Source organism: Mesoplodon mirus (genome assembly GCF_964341445.2).
Source record: "Mesoplodon mirus genome assembly, chromosome: 19".
In the NCBI taxonomy this organism is placed as follows: domain Eukaryota; kingdom Metazoa; phylum Chordata; class Mammalia; order Artiodactyla; family Ziphiidae; genus Mesoplodon; species Mesoplodon mirus.
In genome coordinates, this window is record NC_138995.1 from 51,575,978 (window position 1) to 51,596,320 (window position 20,343).

The following is a 20,343-nucleotide window of genomic DNA, read 5'->3' on the forward strand; positions in this document are numbered from 1 at the left end:
CCCTGCGGTTGGGAGCTTTAATTTGCATACAGACAATTGATGCTAATTGCAAATCATTCTTATCTACTCATTAAAGCCGCTTCCTGAAGTTTTCTCCTAGGCAACCAGGCTTTAGTATGAAGCAGCATTTCCCAAAATGGGGTGCTTGAGGTGCTTTGGGTGGTGTGGGGAGGAAAATGTTTTATTTTAAATGGATATTAGGAAAAGTGTTATCAACCCATCCCCTGATTTTACAGATATTGCCTTGGACAAATTAAGGAAAATTAAATGAGTTGATTCAAAGAAACAAACGTGTTCATGGTAGATGAGAGCATGGACTCCAGAGTCAGCCCACTGGGGTTTGAGTGCCACCCCACACCGCCTTGTCTTGGCTGTGTGGCCTTGGGCAAATTACTGAACCTCTCTGGGCCTCAGTTTCCTCATCTGTGAAATGGGGGCCCTGTCACTGTCCCTAACTAAGGCCATGTCTATGTCCCTAGCTAAGGCCCTGACACTGTCCCTAACAGCCTGAGCTGTCCCTAACTAAAACTCTGACGCTGTCCGTAAGGGAGGCCCTGACGCTGTCATTAAGGCCCTGACGCTGTCCCTAGCTAAGGACCTGAGCTGTTTCTAACTAACAGCCTGAGCTGTCCCTAACTAAAGCTTGACCCTGTCACTAATGCCCTGACGCTGTCCCTAACTAAGGGCCTGATGCTTTTCCCCACCAAGGCCCTGAACCTATCCCTAACTAAGACCCTGAATCTGTCCCTAACTAAGGCCGTGACACTGTCCCTAACTAAAAGCCTGACTCTGTCTTACCTAAGAACCTGAGCACCAGCACTTTATTTAGGGATAGCGCCAGGGCCTTAGTGAGGGCTCAAAGTCAGTGGGGGAGACATATCCATCCCCAGACAGTGACAGCCCATAGTGGTCAGGGCCAGGGTGAGGGAAACGTTCAGGGTATGGGAGCCCAAAGGAGGGGCCTGACCCAGTATGGGAGGTGCTTTCCTGAAGGAAAGAGGCTAAGCTACTAGCAACTAGGAAGGCAGAGTGTTCTAGGCAGAGAAGATGTGCAAGTCCCACCTCACCCTGCCAGTCCTCCCAGAATCTTCCCATCTCAGTAGGTACAAGTTCCCAGCAGGCCACTGAGCACCTGTGCTCAAGGGGCCCACACATGCTTCTGCCTGCCCCTAGCCACACTGCCCCTTGCTCGGGGCAGCCCAGCAGCCCTGTGCATCTGCTGTCATCCATCCATTCCCTGGAGCCGAGCCGGAATGACAACCTGCTGCCCAGCCTTGGCTCCCCAAAGAGAGGCACAGGCGCTCCATAGCTGCCCTTGTGTCTACTTCCAGGCCCTTTGTAGCCCAACACTTTGTGTTCATTCATACAGCAGGCGCCTACTGTATGTTCACCCCTCTGCCACAGAGGGCCCCGGCTGTCCTGGCACTGACAGGGTGCCAGGGGAGACAGCAAGCAAATAATTACAAAAGCAATGAATCAGTTATGCTAGGGGAAAGTCTTCAAGGGAGACCTCCTGGGATCTGAGAGTGGATGTGGTACAGGGGCTGGAGGGGGTGTCTAATCTAGGTGGGGGGTTGGGGGGCAGGGATAATTTCCCTGAGGAGGTATCATTTCTGCCAAAGATGAGAGGGATAAGGAGGAGGGAGCAGGTGAAGTGGTTTCAGGGGGACTGATGATATACTCTTGATGCAGTTATGTGGGTGTTTGCTTTGTAAGTGTTTGTTAAATTGTACATACATGTTTTGTACACTTTGTTCTATGTGGGCTATTTTACAATTTTTTTTAAAAGAGAAAAAGGAAAGATGATGTGTGGAGAAGGCATCCCTATGAGAGGGAGTAGCATGTGCAAAGGCCCTGGGGTGGGGAGGAGGGTGGTTGCCATCAGGTCACTGAACACAGGCCCCTTGGCTCAAGTATAGAAATTGAGGGGGGCAGCTAATGGGAGGTTGGCAGGGGCCAGATCACGCAAGGCGCTGTCAGCCACATTACAGAGTCTGGATTTGATCCTAAGAGCTGTGGGCAGCAAGGAAAGGCTTCAGCAGAAAGGAGAATGCAGGCAGATAGATGTTTTGAAAGATGGTGCTGGAGGCACAATTGCAGAAGTCTCAAGGATGGGTCTGAGGCCAAGATGTGAGTGAGAAGGAAGGGGACCTTGACTAGAGGACAGAGCAACTGTGGATGTGTCAGCAGGTGGCACCACCAGGACCTAAGGAGGGAGGGAGGCAAAGGTCCAGGACAGTGTCTGCTGCAGTGTCGGGAGGCTGCTGCAGATGGGGAATGTTGAGATTCTTGAGAGAGAAGAGAGCAGGGCTGGGCAGGCCTGAGAAGAATGTTATTCTCACATTCACTGACACCAAAGCATCCACTGTGTGCCGGGTACCATTCCAAACATGGCGATACAGCAGGGGACAAAGTCGAGCCCTCTTTTGTGGAGCTGATGTTCTCCTGGAGAGAGAGTGAGGCAGACAGACAACTGAGCAACCGTGTAATATTAATGTGCCAGGTGGAGATAAGGTCTGGGGAGAAAACCAAACCAGGCAGAGGTCCCAGAAGGCCTCTAGGAGGAGGTGATATTTTGCAGGAAGCATGGAAGTGATCCAGGCAGGGAAAATAGCAAATGCTGAGGCCCTGAAGGTAAACTCATTTGCAGTGCTCTGGAAATGCTCTGGTGGCCAGACAGGCCAAAGGAAGGCAAGAGGTCTGATTTGCCAGGTGGGCAGGGGCCCAGCTCTGGCAGGCTTGCCAACCACGGTCAGATACTGGGATTTGATTCTGAGGAACGTGGGAGCCATGGGAGCACATAATCTGACTTATGTTTTAAGTAGATCACTCTGGGCTACTCAGGGGAAAGTGGACTGTTTCAGTGGTGGAGGTGATTGAGTTCACCAGCGTAATACGAGGACTGCCAGGAAAGGGATGGGCCCTGCCATGCCCAAACCCCCTACCCACTCCCTCCCTGCGCTCCAGCCCTCTCCGTGGAAGCCACCGCAGCCTGTAGCAGCTTGTGCCCGTGATGATTCCAGTGACTTCACAGACTCTCCCCCGAGACGTTCGTCATGGGAGCCCGGCTTCCAGGCACAGTGCCAGGCGCCAGTGCCTGCTGTGGGCATCGCGATGGGCTGAGTGATCCCAGGAGGGCAGCCACCTGCCCCACCCCGCCCTCTCTCGAGGCAGCGTACACTCCAAAGCTTCCTGGGCTTCCTGAGCAATTTGTCAAGAGCTGTTTAGAGGCACGGAGAGGCTCTCCACTCCATGTGGCGCTGACACCGCCGGGTGTTCCCAGGCAGGCGGGAAGCACGTGGCCTCGCTTCCGCGGGTGGGGCTGCGGTCTCCGGGATACCCTTCTGGGCGCACAGCCCTGAAAGGTGATGTGAGGGCTTTGGCATCCACTGGGGCCAACCCCACCTCTGTTGGCTAGGAAGCCGGGGTCACACAACAGACCTACTCGGAGAGTCACAGTCAGCTTGGGAAGAGGAACGCAGGCCATCTCCAGGGACTCAAGGGAAAGAGGGAACCTTGCAGAGATCTTGGGGCTGGGGCAGGGAGGAGTGCAAAGGTCCTGAGGTGGGAATGTTTCTGGTGTGTTTGGGGAACAGCTTCCATGTGGCCAGAGCAGAGTGAGCGAGAGGCAGAGTGGGAGGGTCTGAGGGCAGAGAGGGGTCGGCCCAGATGGGGTGGGGCCTTGTGGACCAGGGGAGAGCTCTGACTCACCTTGAGCAGAGGAGGGCGGTGGTTGCACTCAGGCGTTACAGCCTCCCTCTGGCTGTGTTTGGGGGCGAGGGCAGGAGGACGCCGCTGTGATGACACAGGTGCATGGTGGTTGGTGGAGGTGGCCAGTGGTGGTTGGATTCCACGTCGATTTTGTGCCAGTGAGTTTTTCTCCCATGTCATCTCTGCTTCCACCTCCTGAAGACCTACTGTTTTTGCTCACAGGCCGCAGGGCAGAATGTTGCTGCATATGGTTCCTACACTGAGCCTGATAATTCCAGCCACGTGCAGGGACTGATTCAACTCTCAAGCCCCTGCCAGGCACCTGGGAGAGAGGGCGAGATCAGTCCAGCAGTTAAGGCCCCATAGGGGCCCACCTGGGGTTACCTGGGTGAGCAGTGTTATCTCCCAGGCTCTGGCCTCTGGCTGCCTGTGTCCAGGTCACAGCTCCACCACTCACCAACTGTGTGATCTCCACCAGGCTCCTTAATTCCTCTGAGGTTCAGTTTCCTCATCTGTAAAATGGGGGTGAAGATGGGCTCTGTGGTCCAAGGCTGCGAAGATGAACCCACACCATGTGTTTAACGTAGTTAGCACGGGGCCTGAGACATAGCTGGTCCAAATATATCAGCTGCTGCTTGGTTTTATTTTCATGTATTACGTATTTATCATGACTACCGTTGTCATTGAAAGTACAGGTTGGTGGTTAAACGCAGTGTCTCTTGAGCCACACTGCCTGGCTTTGTATCCTGGCTCTATCCCTGGCCAGCTATGTTATTTGGGGCAAGTTATTTAATCTCTCTGGGCCTTGGTTTCCCCACGTGGAACTTGCGGGGGGTGGTAGTTCCTGCCTCATGGGGTTGCTGGGGCAACCAGATGAAGTGATGCCTATGAGATGCTTAGAACAGGGCCTGGCCGTGTTCACAGGCTCAGCGCGGTCACCACCATCACTACCACCTGCTCCGTCACTGCTCTTCCTCCTAAAGGCAAGGGCACAGCTCCCTTTGTGCCTGTTGCCCACCCTGGGCCCACCCATCAGCGCCCACGGGGGTAAGTAGACCAAAGCATCACACATGCCCAGGCAGCTATGCGATTTCTCCATCCAGCCTACAGTTTTTCAGCTTTTTTTTTGTAAGCCACAGAACCTTTTACTCCAACAAAATCTTAACTGCTCCCCTGAGATACAACACAGATAAACGCACAGCCTCTCTGGGTGAGGATGGGGTCGGAGCAGGATGCCCCCCACCCCCGCCAGTCCTAGGTGAGCCCAGAGCCCAGGCTTCTAGCCCCTGGACGCACCACGTCCCTGTGTATCTGCAGCTTGGGGAGCTCACCTCGGTGCCCGGGCCTGTGCCAAGCACTGTGCACGTAATGATCTTGTGCTGTCATCGCCTCAATTCTCAGAGGAGGAAACCGAGGCTCACTGAGGGGAGAGAGCTCGAGCAAGGAGCACAGTGTGTCAGGGGAGCAGCATGGCCCATGTTCTCATCCACCACGAGGTGCTGCTTCGTTTTTCAAGCTGAGGCCCAGGGAGGGCACCTGGCCTCACCGGTGCTTCAGAAGGAAAGTGATTGGCAGGTGGGGTAAGAACTCCACCTTGTACTCGTGGTCCAAGGGATATGTGAGAAGGCGTGCCCACCTCAGAGGGCCGGGTCAAGATGCACAGCATATTCAGAATAGTTTTTTGTTGCCCTACTGTGTGGGGGGCACCATCCATTCCTGAGATTGGTAGAGGTTGAAAACAGGGACAGTCACGGGAATGCCTTTGCCTCCAAGCAACAGGAAATCCCAGCTCAATTGGAGGAAGTCTGTTATCTCTCAGAACGTGAAGGCACAAGGTAGGAAGGGCCTCACGACTGGGTAATTTATTGACTCGAGAACCCAGGTTCTTTCCCTTTCTTTGTTCTGCCTCCATCAGCCTATAGACTGGCTCCCCTCACAGTCTCACAGTGGCTGTCATTCAACCAGATGGTCACAGTGTCCAGTGGAAGAACGGGTGGTATTTGCTGCAAGTGGTCTGTGTTAGTTTTCTAGTGAAGAAATCTTCCCCAGAAGCCCCCTAGCACACAGTCCACACTCACACACCTGATGTCTCACTGGCCAGAAGTAGATCACAGACCTACCCCAGACCCATTGCAGACAAGTGGCATCAGCCATTCAGGATTTGTGCCCTGGGCTGGGTGGCAGCCAGGTCACCTTCCCTGGGGATGAGTACAGTCAGCCTTCATTTACAGGGTAATGGGGATTAGCATGACACCCAGTGCCTGCCACAGGCCTGAGGAGGGGGCGAACCCCTCCCAAAAGAGGCAATGGCTGGAGCCAGCTGGCAGGCACAGAGGCAAAGCGTGTTCATCTTACTCCCTTCCTTTTTTTTTAATCATCTCTTGTTTTTTTCAGCTCGTAAAAGCTGAACATGCCTGATGACAAGGTAGAGAAATATGTACTGTAGAAAGTAAAAGTTAGGGTTAAAGTCAATTAGGATATATTCGTAGAGTGGGCCCTCTGCAGCTATTGAAGGGAGAGGGGCTTGTGTGGACGGACACGGAGAAGTCTCCAGAGCACCGTGTTAAGGTTAAAGCCAGGTGCAGAACAAGCTCATGATAGGCTGCCATTTATGTTACAAACGAAGGTTGTGCTTGTGTGTACTACGCTCTCTGTTAAAAAAGAAGAAAGGGGGAGGGGCAGGGTTGCCTCAAAGGAGGCTGAGGTGTCAGATGGCACTTCCTTTCTACCCTGCGCCTTTTATATGGTTTCATTTCCCCCATCATTCCTATCTCCAGAGGTAATCAGTTAGTGTACACTCCCCCAGAGATTTTTCTCCAAACCTGTACCAGCCCAGATCTTTCACACATTTTTGACCATTACCCAAAACAGGAAAAGCATTTTATATTACAATCCAGCATGGACATCCAGAATAAGGTTTCACAAAACCACTTATCCTTACCTCACAAGAGGTACACTGAAGTTTTTCATTCTAGTCTATTTATTTTTTATTTTCCTCTTAGTAACAGTCAAGATCCACTAAGTTGATTTCGTGACCCACAGTTGGGGAAAAAAGTGTACATTTCCTTTTCATAAAAAGATCCCTCCAAAAAAGCCCAGTAATCATATAGTATACATACATTTTTTAAAAAATAAATTTATTTATTTATTTTTGGCTGCGTTGGGTCTTCGTTGCTGCCTGCAGGCTTTCTCTAGTTGCGGCGAGCGGGGGGCTACTCTTCGTTGCCGTGCGCGGGCTTCTCATTGCAGTGGCTTCTCTTGTTGTGGAGCACGGGCTCTAGGCGCACAGGCTTCAGTAGTTGTGGCACTCGGGCTCAGTAGTGTGGCACACAGGCTTAGTTGCTCCGTGACATGTAGGATCTTCCTGGACCAGGGATCGAACCCGTGTCCCGTACATTGGCAGGCGGATTCTTAACCACTGCGCCACCTGGGAAGCCCCCTATATATACATTTTAAGAAAAGAAAAAGCATGCTTTACACAATGCCTTTTCTCCACTTACTGTAGCTCAGACATCTGTCCTCACCCATAAACAGAAATAGACCTCATTCTTCGCACTGGCTGCATAGATTTTGATCATATGGATGTGCTTGGAACAATCTATTAATCCCCAGTTAAAAGACATTCAGTCCATGTCCATGTTTTCTTGATTACACACAGCCTTGCAGTGACCATCCTTGTATGTGCCTGCATATACTTGTGCATGCTTTTCTGTGGTATGGATTTCTGGGAGGTCAGATCTGTTAGACTAAGGCTGTATCTCCTTCAGTTCTCAGCTCAGACACCGTTGCCTCGTTGGGGAAGCCCCTGACCACCCCAGACAAAGTCCAGTCCCGATGTTACATGCTCCATGGCTCCCTGGACATCCCCCCACCAATGTGCAACCTTGGGCCTGATAGTAGATGTTGCTGAATTATAGAAAGTATATATAAGTCAGTCAGAGCTTGCTTTTTTTAATCCAGTCTGACAATCTGCCTTAGAATTGGGGTGTTTCAGCATTCACGTTTAATGAAGTTACTGATAATGATTGGATTTATATTTGCCATTTTCCTCTTTGTTTTCTATATGTTTACTGTTTTTCTTGCTCCTCTTTTCTTCCTTTACTGCCGCCTTTTGTGTTAAATAAATGCATTTTAGTGCACCATTTGGATTCCTCTTGATTTTTTGGACTATTATTTTTTTAGTTGTTATAGTACATGCCTTTTCAGTGTAATTCAGATGAATGCTAACTTAATTCCAATAAAGTATGGAGACTTTTTTCCAATATAGCCCCACTGCATTTCCCCCCCTTTGTGCTGTTTTCGTCGTCTATATTATTACATCCATACATGTTATTAACCCAACAGTATACTGTTGTTATTGTTGCCTTATACGTCTTATGTTTAAGGAAGTTAAAGAAGAAATAAGGAAACATAAATCTATAGCGTTTTTTATTTTAATCCACAAATTTAGCATCTTGGATCCTTCATTTCTCCAAATGGATTCAGGTCACCATCTGCAGTCATTTCCTTTCGGCCCAAGGACTTATTGTATTATTTATTAAGCAGATGTGCTAGCAATGAATTCTCTGAGTCTCTGTTTATCTGGGGACACCTTTATTTTGCCTTCATTTGTGAAGGATACTTTTGCTGAACATAAAAGTCTTGGTTGACAGTTTTTTCTCTCAGCACTTTGAAAATATCATTCCATTCCATTGTTTCAAATGACAAGTCGGCAGTTAATTGTATTGTGCTCCTCTGTATGTGATGAATCCTTTTCTCTTGGTGCTTTCAGGGGTTTTGTCTTAATGTTTGACTTCCACCTGTTTTTCTGGATGATGTCTTTATATTTGTCCTGGTGGGGATTTGTTGAGTTTCTTAGATGTGTAGATGAACGTTTTTTGTCCAGTTTGAGGAGTTTTCAGCCATTATTTCTTCAAACCTTTCTTCTGCCCCTTTCTCTCTTCTGCTTCTGAAACTCTCAGTGAGCACATGTTGATATGCTTGATGCAGCCCCAGAGGTTCCACTGTGGCAGAACCTGCCTGTTCACTGAGCTGGGCAGTGGGATGGGAGAGAGCCCTCAGGCCACAATGTCAGATTCCCTCTGTTCTTACTTGAAGTTCAGTTTTTCAAGCATAAACGATACTTGGATTCTTGCATGCCCTTGGTCAGTTTCCAGAGTGCTGAAATGATTGCTTTTGTCGATTTTGTGCTTTGGGGGAAAGAATTTGCCAATCTCCTCATTCTGCCATAGTCAGAATCCCACCCAATTGCTAAATTGACCTTCAATAAGGATTTATTGACTTGCACTCCAAGGACATTAATTTTCCCATTAAAGACGTTTTACTTGAAGTGGAATTGGAATTTTATTTAAAAGTTTTAAAAGCTGGGAGCTTCCCTGGTGGTGCAGTGGTTGGGAGTCCGCCTGCCGATGCAGGGGACACGGGTTCGCGCCCCGGTCCGGGAAGATCCCACATGCCGCGGAGCGGCTGGGCCCGTGAGCCATGGCCGCTGAGCCTGCACGTCCAGAGCCTGTGCTCCGCAACGGGAGAGGCCATAGCAGTGAGAGGCCTGCGTACCGCAAAAAAAAAAAAAAAAAAAAAAAAAAAGTTTTAAAAGCTGATTCGCCTCAGTGGTATCAACAGTTGGGTCCCCAAGAGTTGGGTCCTAGTTAACAGCGTGAGGTTCATTGTAGCATTAACTTCACAGGAATCTAGCATTCGGGATATCGAGCTGTGGTTTTAGATTAGATCAGCTGGACTGGTGTCCATCGTGTAGTAGTGCTCAAAAAATATTTGAATGAAGAGGCGTGGCAAGGTATAAGTTAAAAAAAAAAGAAACCCATAAGTTACAGAGTAAGTTATTAGCACAATCCCAATTATATATAAAAAAATTCTCCCACCCCTCAAAAAAAAGCTCCTGTTTTCTGATTATATGCACTTTTTTTGTTTTTTTGTTTATTTGTTTTTGGCTGCAACATGCAGCTCATGGGATCTTAGTTCCCCGACCAGGGATCTAACCCAGGACCCCCGGTGGTGAAAGTGCTGCGTCCTAACCATTGGACCACTGGGGAATTCCCAACACGTGTGTTTTTTTTTTTTTTTTGCTGTATGCGGGCCTCTCACTGTTGTGGCCTGTCCCGTTGCGGAGCACAGGCTCCGGATGCGCAGGCTCAGCGGCCATGGCTCACGGGCCCAGCCGCTCCGCGGCATGTGGGATCTTCCCGGACCGGGGCACGAACCCGTGTCCCCTGCATCAGTAGGCGGACTCTCAACCACTGCGCCACCAGGGAAGCCCCAACACGTGTGTTTTTAATCATAAGAAAGGGTTAAGAAGGAAATAGAGCAAGCTGTAAACCACGGTCACCTCCAGAGACAAGCAGGTGGGACCCCCACCTTCAGCTGTGTAGGTTGTGCCTAGGAGACAGGGAATCTCTGGGGCGGGGTGGGAGCATCCACCCACAGGGGGTGACTTTTTAGATTCACGTGGAGGTACCAACTGTGCTAGAAGGGCATCCCTGGGGTGGGATCGGGACTATGAAGGCAGCTTTACATTTTCTCCACATAGACATCTGTGTATTGGAATTTTCCACAGCAGTAAAGTACTTGTATCTCTCCTGGGTGAATGAAGTTTTGTTTCCCAAGAGGAAATTTAAACAGATCGGTTTTTCAAAAAGTGGGATGGAATTGGCTTATTTCTCTCATTTTCACATTGCAGCGACATGAGCTCGAGGGCCGGCTTTCCCACTCAGGTTCACAAGACAGTCAGCGCAGAGACCCCGCGGCCCTCACAGCTGGCCCAGCCCAGCGCCTTCCAGCTCTCCGCCTCCGTCCCCAAGTCCTTCTTCTCCAAGCAGCCCGTGCGCAACAAGCACCCAACAGGGTGGAAGAGAACAGACGAGCCCCCGCCACGGCCGCTCCCCTTCACTGACCCAAAGAAGTAAGTGCCTGGACGCCCGGTGAGACACTGCGGGAGCTGAGCTCGGGCGTCTCAGGGTGGGGATGAGGGTGACACCTCGCTCCCTCATTCATCAGGACACCGTGCCAGTCTACACACTGGGAATACAGCTGTGAACAGGCGGACAGGGATCCCTTTCAGCTCGGGGAGCTGACAGTGCCTGTTGGGGAAGCGGACAGCAAATAGGGTAACTAAGAAAAGCGTGCAGCAGGTCAGATGGTGGGTAGCACTGTGTGGCATGTAAATGAAGGCTGTTCCAGGCAGAGGGAACAGCAGCTGCACAGACCCTGAAGCAGGAGCATGCTTGATCTGCTGGAGGAAAGCCAGCGTGGCTGGGATCATGTGAGCACGTGAGGTCAGAGAGGCGATGGACACAGACCAAGAGGGTCTTGTGGGCCCCACATAAGGGCCTGGGCGTCTGCTGTGAGTGAGGCGGAGCCGCGGGAGGATCTGGAACAGAGGAGGGACGTGACCTAAATTGGGTGTCCACAGGGTCCCTGTGGCTGCGTGCGGAGCACGGCCTGCGAGGGGCAGGGAGACCAGCGAGGTGCTGCTGCAATGGTCCAGGCAGGAGACGAGGGGCCTGGAGCAGGACGGAGGCCAGGGAAGGTCAAGGGGGCGGTTTCAGGAAAGATTCTCTGACGTGGGAGCAGGCAGGCTTTGCTGGCAGATTGGCTGTGGTGTGAGAGAAAACAAGGTTGAACATGATCCCAGGTCTCGCAGCCTGAAGGATGGATGGACTCTCCTCGGGCTGAGATGGGGACTGAGTGGGGAGCAGGCTCAGGGGAGCTCAGAGCTCAGTCCTGGACAGTTTAAGTTTGCAACTAGAAGACGACATGGAGGAGGCAGTCGAGTAAGGAGTCTGGAGCTGGGAGAGGTCAGGCTGGAGAGAGAAATTTGGGCATTGTCAGCATAAAGGCACGAGGCTGGAGAGGAAGGGAGGTGTAGGACTCAGCCTGAGACCCCTCAGTGTTCATACGAAGAGGAGCCCGGGGTGACAACTGTGAGCCGTCAGCGGGACGAGCCTGGGAACCGAGCGTCGGTTGAGCCTCACAGAGGTGACTGGAGGGTGCGGGAGAGAAGGCAGGGCAGCATCGGAGGCAGCTGGTTTGCGGCATTTTGCTGTGAAGCGAGAGAGGGCGCAGAGGAGTCGTCAGTGAAGAAAGGGTTTCTGTGTTTCTAAGTTAGAACATGATGATAGCAAACGTTTATCAAGTACTCACTGTGTGCCAGTCTCGGTTCCGAGCTCTCGTCCGTGAATTTATTCACCGAATCCTCCTCAACAGCAGCTCCGGGAGATGGACCTGTTATTCGTCCAGTTTTACTGATGAGGCACCTGAGGCCCAGAGGCTCAGAGCTGGGAAGGGATGGAGCTTGGATCAGAGCCTAGGAAGCTCGGGCCAAGGCTCCTCTTCAGTTGGGTTTGGGGGGGTCTGCCCTCCTCCATCCTGTTCTCGGTGATGTCCTCTTTCATGACCTGGTTGGGACCATTCAGATGTGTGCTGGCACGGAGCTCCTAAGGAGAGAGGTGTCAGGAGACAGAAACGGGATCCCTGGAGATGTGGGCAGGGAAACAAGCAGAGAATCCAGTTCACGCACCTCACTAACAGCCGGGGGCACCCGGAAAACTAGATTTGGATCCTTCGCTCCCCTGATTAAAACCTCCAGTGGCTTGCCCCGCTCCCAGGATTAATGATAAAGGCTCACATTTACAGAGCACATATATCGTACCAGGCACTGGGGCACCATGTGCTTTGCCCAAAATCCCACCTGGACCCTGCATGACCCGCCCCGTCACCCCTCTGCCCTCATCTCCTCCCACTCTCGCCTGCACTCACTCCACTCCAGCCACCTGGCCTCTTCCCACTCCTCAGACTTGCCAAGTACAGGCTGACCTCAGGGCCATTGCACTGGCTCTCTCTGGTCCCTGGAATGCCCTTCCCCCACATCTTGTGGCTGTCTCGGGGAGGGGAGGGGTTTAGTCCAGTGCCACCTCCTCAGACGGGCCTTCCCAGCCTTCTGTAGCCCCCGCCGTCATTCTATCACTGGTCTCTGTTCCACTGCTCATTTCTCCCACTGGAAAGCAGGTGACTCTGTCTTGACTCGTAGCCACCTGGCACTGTGTGGGTGCTCCGTCAGTGAATGGAAGGTGTGAGCCTCATATCTCACTTCATTCTCACTGTAACCCCAAAAATACAGTAAGGCTCCCACTTTTCAGGGTGGCCAGAGGGTCAGGCCCTGTTGATACCACTGTGCTCCACCACGAGGGCAGCTCCTCTGGCCTTCCCTGGCGTGTGTGCTGTTCCTCCTGCCCGGGTACCCCCCAGCCCCACCTGGCTCACTCCTGCCCATCTGTAGTTTGCTAGGGCTGCCATAAAAAAGTACCGCAGACCAAGTGGCTCAACAGCAGAAGTGTATTTTCTCAGAGTTCTGGAGGGTGGAAGTCGGAGTCAGGGTGTCAGCAGGGTTGGTTCCCTCTGCGGGCTGTGAGGAAGGCTCTGTTCCATGCCTCTCTCCCAGCTTCTGGTTGACTTGCTGGCAATCTGTGGGATTTCTAGGCGTGTAGGTGCATCACCCCAATCCCTGCCTTCGTCTTCACGTGGCCTTCTCCCTGTGTGCGTGTCTCTGTGTTCACATTTCCTCTTTTTATAAGGACACCAGTCATTAGATTAGGGTCGATCCTAATTGCCTCATTTCACCTTGACGACCTCTGTAAAGACCCTATTTCCAAATCAGGTCACCTTCTGAGACACTAGAGGTTAGGACTTCAACATCTCTTTTGCTTGGGGGACCCGTAACACCACCCCTCAGGTCTCAACACAGACACGCCGTCCTCGGAGAAGCTCTCCCATCCCCCACACCAGGCTTATCCCTCCCACTGACCCCACGCTTCTTTCCTTCCTCAGCCTCTGTCCCAGGGCACATCAGGCAGTCGTTTCCTAGAGACTTGCTTCCTCCCTGTCGGCCCACTGGGCGGAGGGTTCTGGGAAAGCAGAGACACCTGAGCCCCATCCAGGGCCCAGCACATACATAGCAGGCACTCGGAAAACATACCTGGATACATGACAACTGTAAACAAACAGCAGCCCCCCCTTTCCCAACATAAAATCCAAAGAAGGCTTTTTACATATGTATGTGTGTTGTGTAAACATGTAAACTAAATATATAAAATACTGGGGGACACAAAATAGTTTCATGGTTTCTTATGTTTATTAATTTAGTTACAGATACATTTTTAAAATCACATGCATAAAATAACATGTTCATTTAGAATTCATGCTTTTGTCCACACGCTCCCATTTCGGAAAGCTGTTTTATTCAAACTCTCCCTGAGCATTTTGGAGGCAATATCTTTGTCATTTAAAGACATTTCTGAGTCACCTAACCTAGTTTTCCAGAAAACATTGTTTTTACTTCCAGCTAAATTATTTGAGGCTAAAACGTTTTTGTTTTTTTTTTAATCTGTAATCCTGTTGCTGAAATTTTATCCCAAGGCAAAAGAACTCATTTGCATAACTTATCTACCTACATTTAGTGATACTCCCCCCCACCAAGTACTGTCATAAGCCCTGTACCTACTTTAACCCATTTAATCTTCACGACAGAACAATGAGGTATAGGTACTTTGTATCCCATTTTCCAGATAAGAAAAATCGAGGTACAGAACAGTTAAGTCACTTGCCCAAATTCACTGTTAGTTAAGGTCAACAACTGCAAATATTATGGTTGTTGGTTTTATAATCTGTCCCTACAGGTCACCACATATTATGAGATTATCCCCAAAGGAGTAATTACCGAATCTGCCTCCTTTCTCATTGATTCTGGTCAGGGACCTCTAATGCATCCCCAGAGAAATGGAAAATGGCTGCGGCCAACACGGGGGCGCTGCCTTTCAGCCAGGCTGCTGGCTAGGGCTGTACCAACCTGGCCCCATTGATCCTCCCGGCGACTTCCAGAGGAAGAGACCGAGGCACAGCCAGACGTGCGTAGCCCAGGTCACCCAGCTGCAAGTGGCAGAACCAGGATTCATGCCCAGAAAGATAACTAACAGAGCATCTCGTCTTAGGAGAGACTCAGGGAAGACTTGCATCCAAGGCAGTGACGTGCATTTTCTGAGGACTGACTTCTTAGATTTGGGCACGTGGTCTGTTAAACGAAAGACAGAATGAGCTGGTGAAGGACAGAGGGGACACTGAGGGGACTGAGAGCACCTGCCACGGAAGGTCCCTCACCTCAGCCCCTCTGCTGCAGGCTCTGGTCAACTCTGTGGGACGGGCCAGCAGCTTTGCCTCGGGAGACGGCCGGACAGCCCCGTTTTGACCGCTTTGTCCCAAGACACTGAATTTACTGGGCTGCCTTCTCCCAACCAGTAGAGGAGCAGAACAGCATGGGGGTCGGGGTGGGACTCGACTGCTTACTCCCTCCTTAACCCCTCAGTTTCCCTCTCTTTAAACTGGCCTGACGGTCCTCCCTACCTCCCAGTTGTGAGGATTTCCTGAGTTAATCCATGTGAGGACCCCAGCACCGAGGTTGAGCTGCACAGGGCTTAGCGGTGAGGGACGACTCTAGGCCGATGGGTTGCCAGGCTGGAGCCCGCGGAGCAGGAGGCAGAACCAGCGGCCCTACGCCCTCAGCCGTCCTGGGCACCTCCTCCCCGCCAGGCTGGTCTCAGCCCAACTGAAAGGCTGGCGTGTTGCTGCCCTGCTGGCCCCCGTCCCTGCTGGCCCCCGTCCCTGCTGGCAGGCCCAGTGAGGAGGGGGCAGGCCCTAGGGAACAGCCTGTTTGTTGCCTTAAGGTGGAGTGGTGGTTGGGAGGCCAAGCCCCCTGGTCACGCCCGAGGACCCAGGCCCCGAACGTCCTCATCCTTAAGAAGGGCAGCCCTAGGGCTTCCCTCATGATGCAGTGGTTAAGAATCCGCCTGCCAATGCAGGGGACACAGGTTCGATCTCTGGTCCAGGAAGATCCCACATACCGCAGAGCAGCTAAGCCCGTGCGCCGCAACTACTCAGCCTGCGCTCTAGACCCCGCGAGCCACAACTACTGAACCTGCGTGCCACAACTCCTGAAGCCTGCGTGCCTAGGGCCCGTGCTCTGCAACAAGAGAAGCCACCGCAGTGAGAAGCCCATGCACCGCAGCGAAGAGTAGCCCCCGCTGGCCACAACTAGAGAAAGCCCGTGCGCAGCAACGAAGACCCAACACAGCCAAAAATTAATTAATTAATTAATTTTTAAAAAGGAGGGGGCAGCCCTGCCTCGTGTAGGGCCACTGAGGGGATGAGATGAAATGACGTGTGTGGAGGGCAGCCTGGGGCCTGGGAGAGAGTGAGCGCTCAGGAGGTGAGCTTTGCTGTTGCTGCAGTTGCCACCACTGCAGAGCAGTCCCCCAAGTCAGGCCCACAATCCGACTCCTCTGTCACCGTGTCAGAACGCTGCTCTCAGAGCATCAGTGCTCCCACCAGTAGAGCAAGGTGATGGAGGCGATGGCCGCGAGAAAGGAGCGTAGCCCCGTGGGACGCACCGGCCCCAGGGTGAGGGCCCACATCCCCCAGGGCCGCCGTCCCCGTGTTCCGTGCACACTGAGCACTGTGTTCATCGTGAGCAAACCTCGGGTGGCTCAGCGCGTCAGGCAGGTGTGGGTTCCGAGTGTCCTCAGCTCACTGTGCCTCGGTCCCCCAGCCTCAAAAGGGGAAGACAGGAGTGCCTACCTCCCAGAGGTGGCATGAGGATGCAGTGAGGCATAGGGACGTGCCTGGTCAGCGTTGGCTGGGCTGACAGGCACTGGCATCTAGTGGTTGACACCTGGCTCTCGGGCTCCCTCCTTCCTCGAGTTCAGGGGCCCTGGGGCCAGCTCAGTGCAGCCACGGAAGGAGCAGCATCCCCGCCCCACGGCAGGGTTGGCCCCCACTCCCACCGGCCTCTTCCAGCCTTCCTTCCAGGAAAATCCACCTGCTGCCTGAGATGCAGACCTGGTGAGTGTCCTCACCAGCGAGGTTGGCAGAACCCCCAGCTCGGGCTGGCTGACAGCGGTGCTAATTAGCTTAATTAACCTGGCCCCAAGGGAGCCGCCCCAGTTGGAGGCCAGAGCTCCAAGTCAGCTGGGATCGGGCCCAGACAAGTCGGAGCCATTGGTCGCCTTCCACTCCTGGCCCTTCTGTCACGGGAGAAAGAAGTTGCTGTTGTCCGGGTCCTAACTGCAGAGCCTTCTTTGTAGTTTTTCTGTCTTCCTTTTTCTTTTCTGATGTGAGTGGTTTAATTCCACAGTGTGGCAAATGCAAGTTCAGACGACATGAGCAAATTAGAGGCTGTGTCCAATGCTGTCAGTCAGAACCTTGAGAGCGGGTACCTCCTCCTGGATGTTTTTTTCATTTGTGTTTTAGAAGGTAAAGCATGCACAGGATAAAAAGCAAACTAGTACAAAAGGGTTTGCAGTGAAAACCAGGCCTCTCTCCCTTCCCTGGCCCCCTGCCATCCAGCTCCCCTCCCCAGAAGCAACCATTGTTTCATTCATTCTGCATCCTTGCAGAAATGTTCTGAACATGACTGAGCACACACGATTGAGTGTGCTTCCTTTACGCCCCTTTTTATTTATCCATGTGGTCACCTCCTGTCTGTGCTCCAGCCTTTTTCACTTACTCTTAGCTCAGCGACAGTTCCGTATTAGTACATAGAAGTTGATCTCATTCTTTTTAGCAGTCAGAGAGTAGTCCATTTTATCCTCAGAGGTCATTAGGTTTAAGCATTTATGGAGACCAGAGATCTTGAGAAGAAGGAAAAAGATCAGAGATGCACAAGCCCAGTTTGGTTTGGTTTGTTTTTTTTTTTAACCTGAAATTAATGCCATTGTAAATTATTGCTTAAAATTTTCAATTTAGAAAATACATTGGGGGACTTCCCTGGTGGTGCAGTGGTTAAGAATCCACCTGCCAATGCAGGGGACACGGGTTTGATCCCTGGTCCAGGAAGATCCCACATGCCGCGGAGCAACTAAGCCCGTGTGCCACAACTACTGAGCCTGTGCTCTAGAGCCCGCAAGCCACAACTACTGAGCCAACACGCCACAACTACTGAAGCCCGCATGCCCTAGAGCCCACGAGCCACAACTACTGAGCCCACGTGCTGCAACTACTGAAGCCTGCGTTCTCTGGGGCCTGCGCACCACAACAAAGAGTAGCCCCCACTCACCACAGCTAGAGAAAGCCTGCACGCAGCAACGAAGACCCAACGTAGCCAAAAATAAATTTAAAAAAAGAAAATACATTGGAAAATTCTTTCAGAAGAAAGCGAATAAGGGCAAAAGTGATCAGTTTGACTCTCCAAACTGAATTTCATCATACTTTTTCTCTTTAGACATGTCCCAGCAGCCCACTAACAGTGTCAGCCATGTGGAACTTGCAGTGGATAGATAGGTGCAGAGCTGAGGGTCGGGGGAGAAGGTTCTAGCAGGATTTCTTCCAGTGAGCCAGCCTTCTGCTGTAGAATTAGGAGTCCTGGAGGTCCTGGGAGCTGGGAAGGCAATTTAGCAAATGAACCCAAACAGAGCAGGGAAGGAATAGTTATGTTCTTTTGGCTTGACTTTTTAAAGTATAGAGAGTAAAGTATTTCCTGTTTTATAAAAGTCATTTAAGCTTGTTGCAAAAAGAAAGGAGAGAGTAAGGAAGGTTAGAAGGAACGAAGAAGATGAGTAGGGAGGTTGGCTGGTTGGTTGGAAGGAAGGTTGGTTCCATGTGATACACGTTTAACAACTAATTTGGAGTGCCTGCAATGTGGCAGGTCTTGTTCCCAACCCTGGACATAGAATACAGAAGGCTGTGAGTCAGGTAGGAGGAGTGGAACCACAAACACGAGCACACAGGACAGATCATCATGAGGTGGATACAGTGAAGAAGTAGCACAGGATCGCGTGTTGGAACTCACCTGGGCCGGGAGGGAGCACCAGAAGGTCAAGGGGCCAGGGGAGGTGAGAAGGTGACAGCTGTGCCAAACTGGATGGATGAGAAGCCGCCACTCACAGGGAATGCTGGGGAGGGCGCTCTAGGCAGACAGAGCAGCCAGTGCAAAGGCCCTGAGGCAGGAACATGCCTGGCATATTTAAGGAACCTTGGGAAGCCTGTGTGGGAGGAGATGAGGGCTGAGATCGGGCAGGACAGATTGTTTCGGACCTCGTGGGCTGTGGTGAGGAACATTTACAGAAAGTGAATCCCCACATATCCACCTTTGGAGCTGAGACTTTGGTAAACTTCAGTATACCAAGCTAAGCTGTGTGTGAGTTTTGTTTTCTAAAAATGATTTCGCACCAGAAGTACCAGTTCTTTATTCCCATGACACATATCTGGGCGAACCTCTTCCCATGTCATGTGGACCAACTCCACTTCTCTTCAGCAGCTAGATAGTAGTATTCTGTGATGCCACTGTCCCTCCCTGTGGGACCTCGCCCTTCCCCTGCTGGCCAATTCTGTTTGCTCCATAGATAGGACCCCATGAAGTGTCCCCGCATACCTGGCACACATGGGTCCCCGTACACCTGTCACGTTAAAGGACACATTCCCAGATGTAGAACCCCCGGGGTAGAGAAAGTGCACGTTTTAAAGTTTTCAGTAGGTCATTTTACACCCCTCGCAGAGGGGAGCCTCGGGGACAGCGCCCCTTTATTGCGGTGTATGAGCTGGAGGCCCGGCCTGCTCCCTCACCAGGTTGATGGGCTCAGGCACGCCCTGCGCTGAGTCACATACTCCCCTTGTGCAGAGGATTCTGGGAAATGGCCAAATCAAAAGGGAAGAGGGAGGGGTGAATCCCCTTCCAGCTCCCAAGGGAGCAACCTGTACTCTGGGGTGTATACTTCTCTTTCTCTCTTTGTGTCTCTGTTTCTCTCTTTTGGATAGAGCGCTTTTCCTTTGCCTAAAGAGCATACTTCCCTAATAATGACAGAGCCAAAATTACCCTAGACCTGGAATTCTCATTTGAGAAGGAATACGACCTAACAACAAAAAACTTACTGCCTTTTCTTCCTTCCTTTGTTAAAATCCCAAGGCTGGCAGCTGAGAAAATGAGAAAAAATGTAGACTTCAATACCCTCAAGAGCCCAAGATATCTTATTTCTTCCTGGGTTCAAAGATTCTTTTTCTTTCCTGAGTTACAAAATGATGAAGTCTAGGTGTCAGCTCTAGTTTTTATATTATTATTGTTGTAACACATGATTATAGCAAAATAAATTCAGACAGCTCAGAAGGGTGTTGGTATCAGATGAAAAGTAAAAATCTCATTTTTCCACCTCCTAATAAGACTCCTGCTTCCCAGAGGTAATCGTTCATAATTTCTTCCAGAATTTTTTTTCAGCATATAAAAGCATATTATTAAACCAAACGTGATTATGTTCCACATACTGTACAGCTTTCATATGCCATCTCTATGGTACAAACGTGACAGCCAAGCGTGATCGTGACACCATGGGCTCTGAGGCCTGGTGGCCTTGGCTGGCATCCTGGCTCCTCCATTCATAGGCTGTGTGACTTTGGACGGTTACTTTATCTCTCTGTGCCTCAGTTTCCCACCTGTAAAATGGAGATGCTAGTAATAGTGGCTCCCAGGGAGGGCTGCTGTGCAGATTTCACAGGTTAGCACACGTGGAGCCCTCGGGCTGGTGGTTCATGCCTGACGCTGCGCTCCTCTTAGCTGTCATTATTTCTTTCCTGGGGTGTAGC

At 51.3% G+C, this 20,343-nt stretch overlaps 1 protein-coding gene across 13 annotated transcripts in view; it reads left to right on the plus strand.

The window, feature by feature from the left end:
- Window positions 1-20,343, plus strand: part of SIPA1L3 (signal induced proliferation associated 1 like 3) — a 98,902-nt gene that overhangs the window by 61,905 nt on the left and 16,654 nt on the right. For all 13 annotated transcript variants that reach the window (XM_082607045.1, XM_082607033.1, XM_082607039.1 and 10 more), the window contains one exon: window positions 10,406-10,627. In XM_082607045.1, coding sequence (XP_082463171.1) covers window positions 10,406-10,627 — 222 coding nt within the window. The remainder of the gene's footprint in view (window positions 1-10,405; window positions 10,628-20,343) is intronic.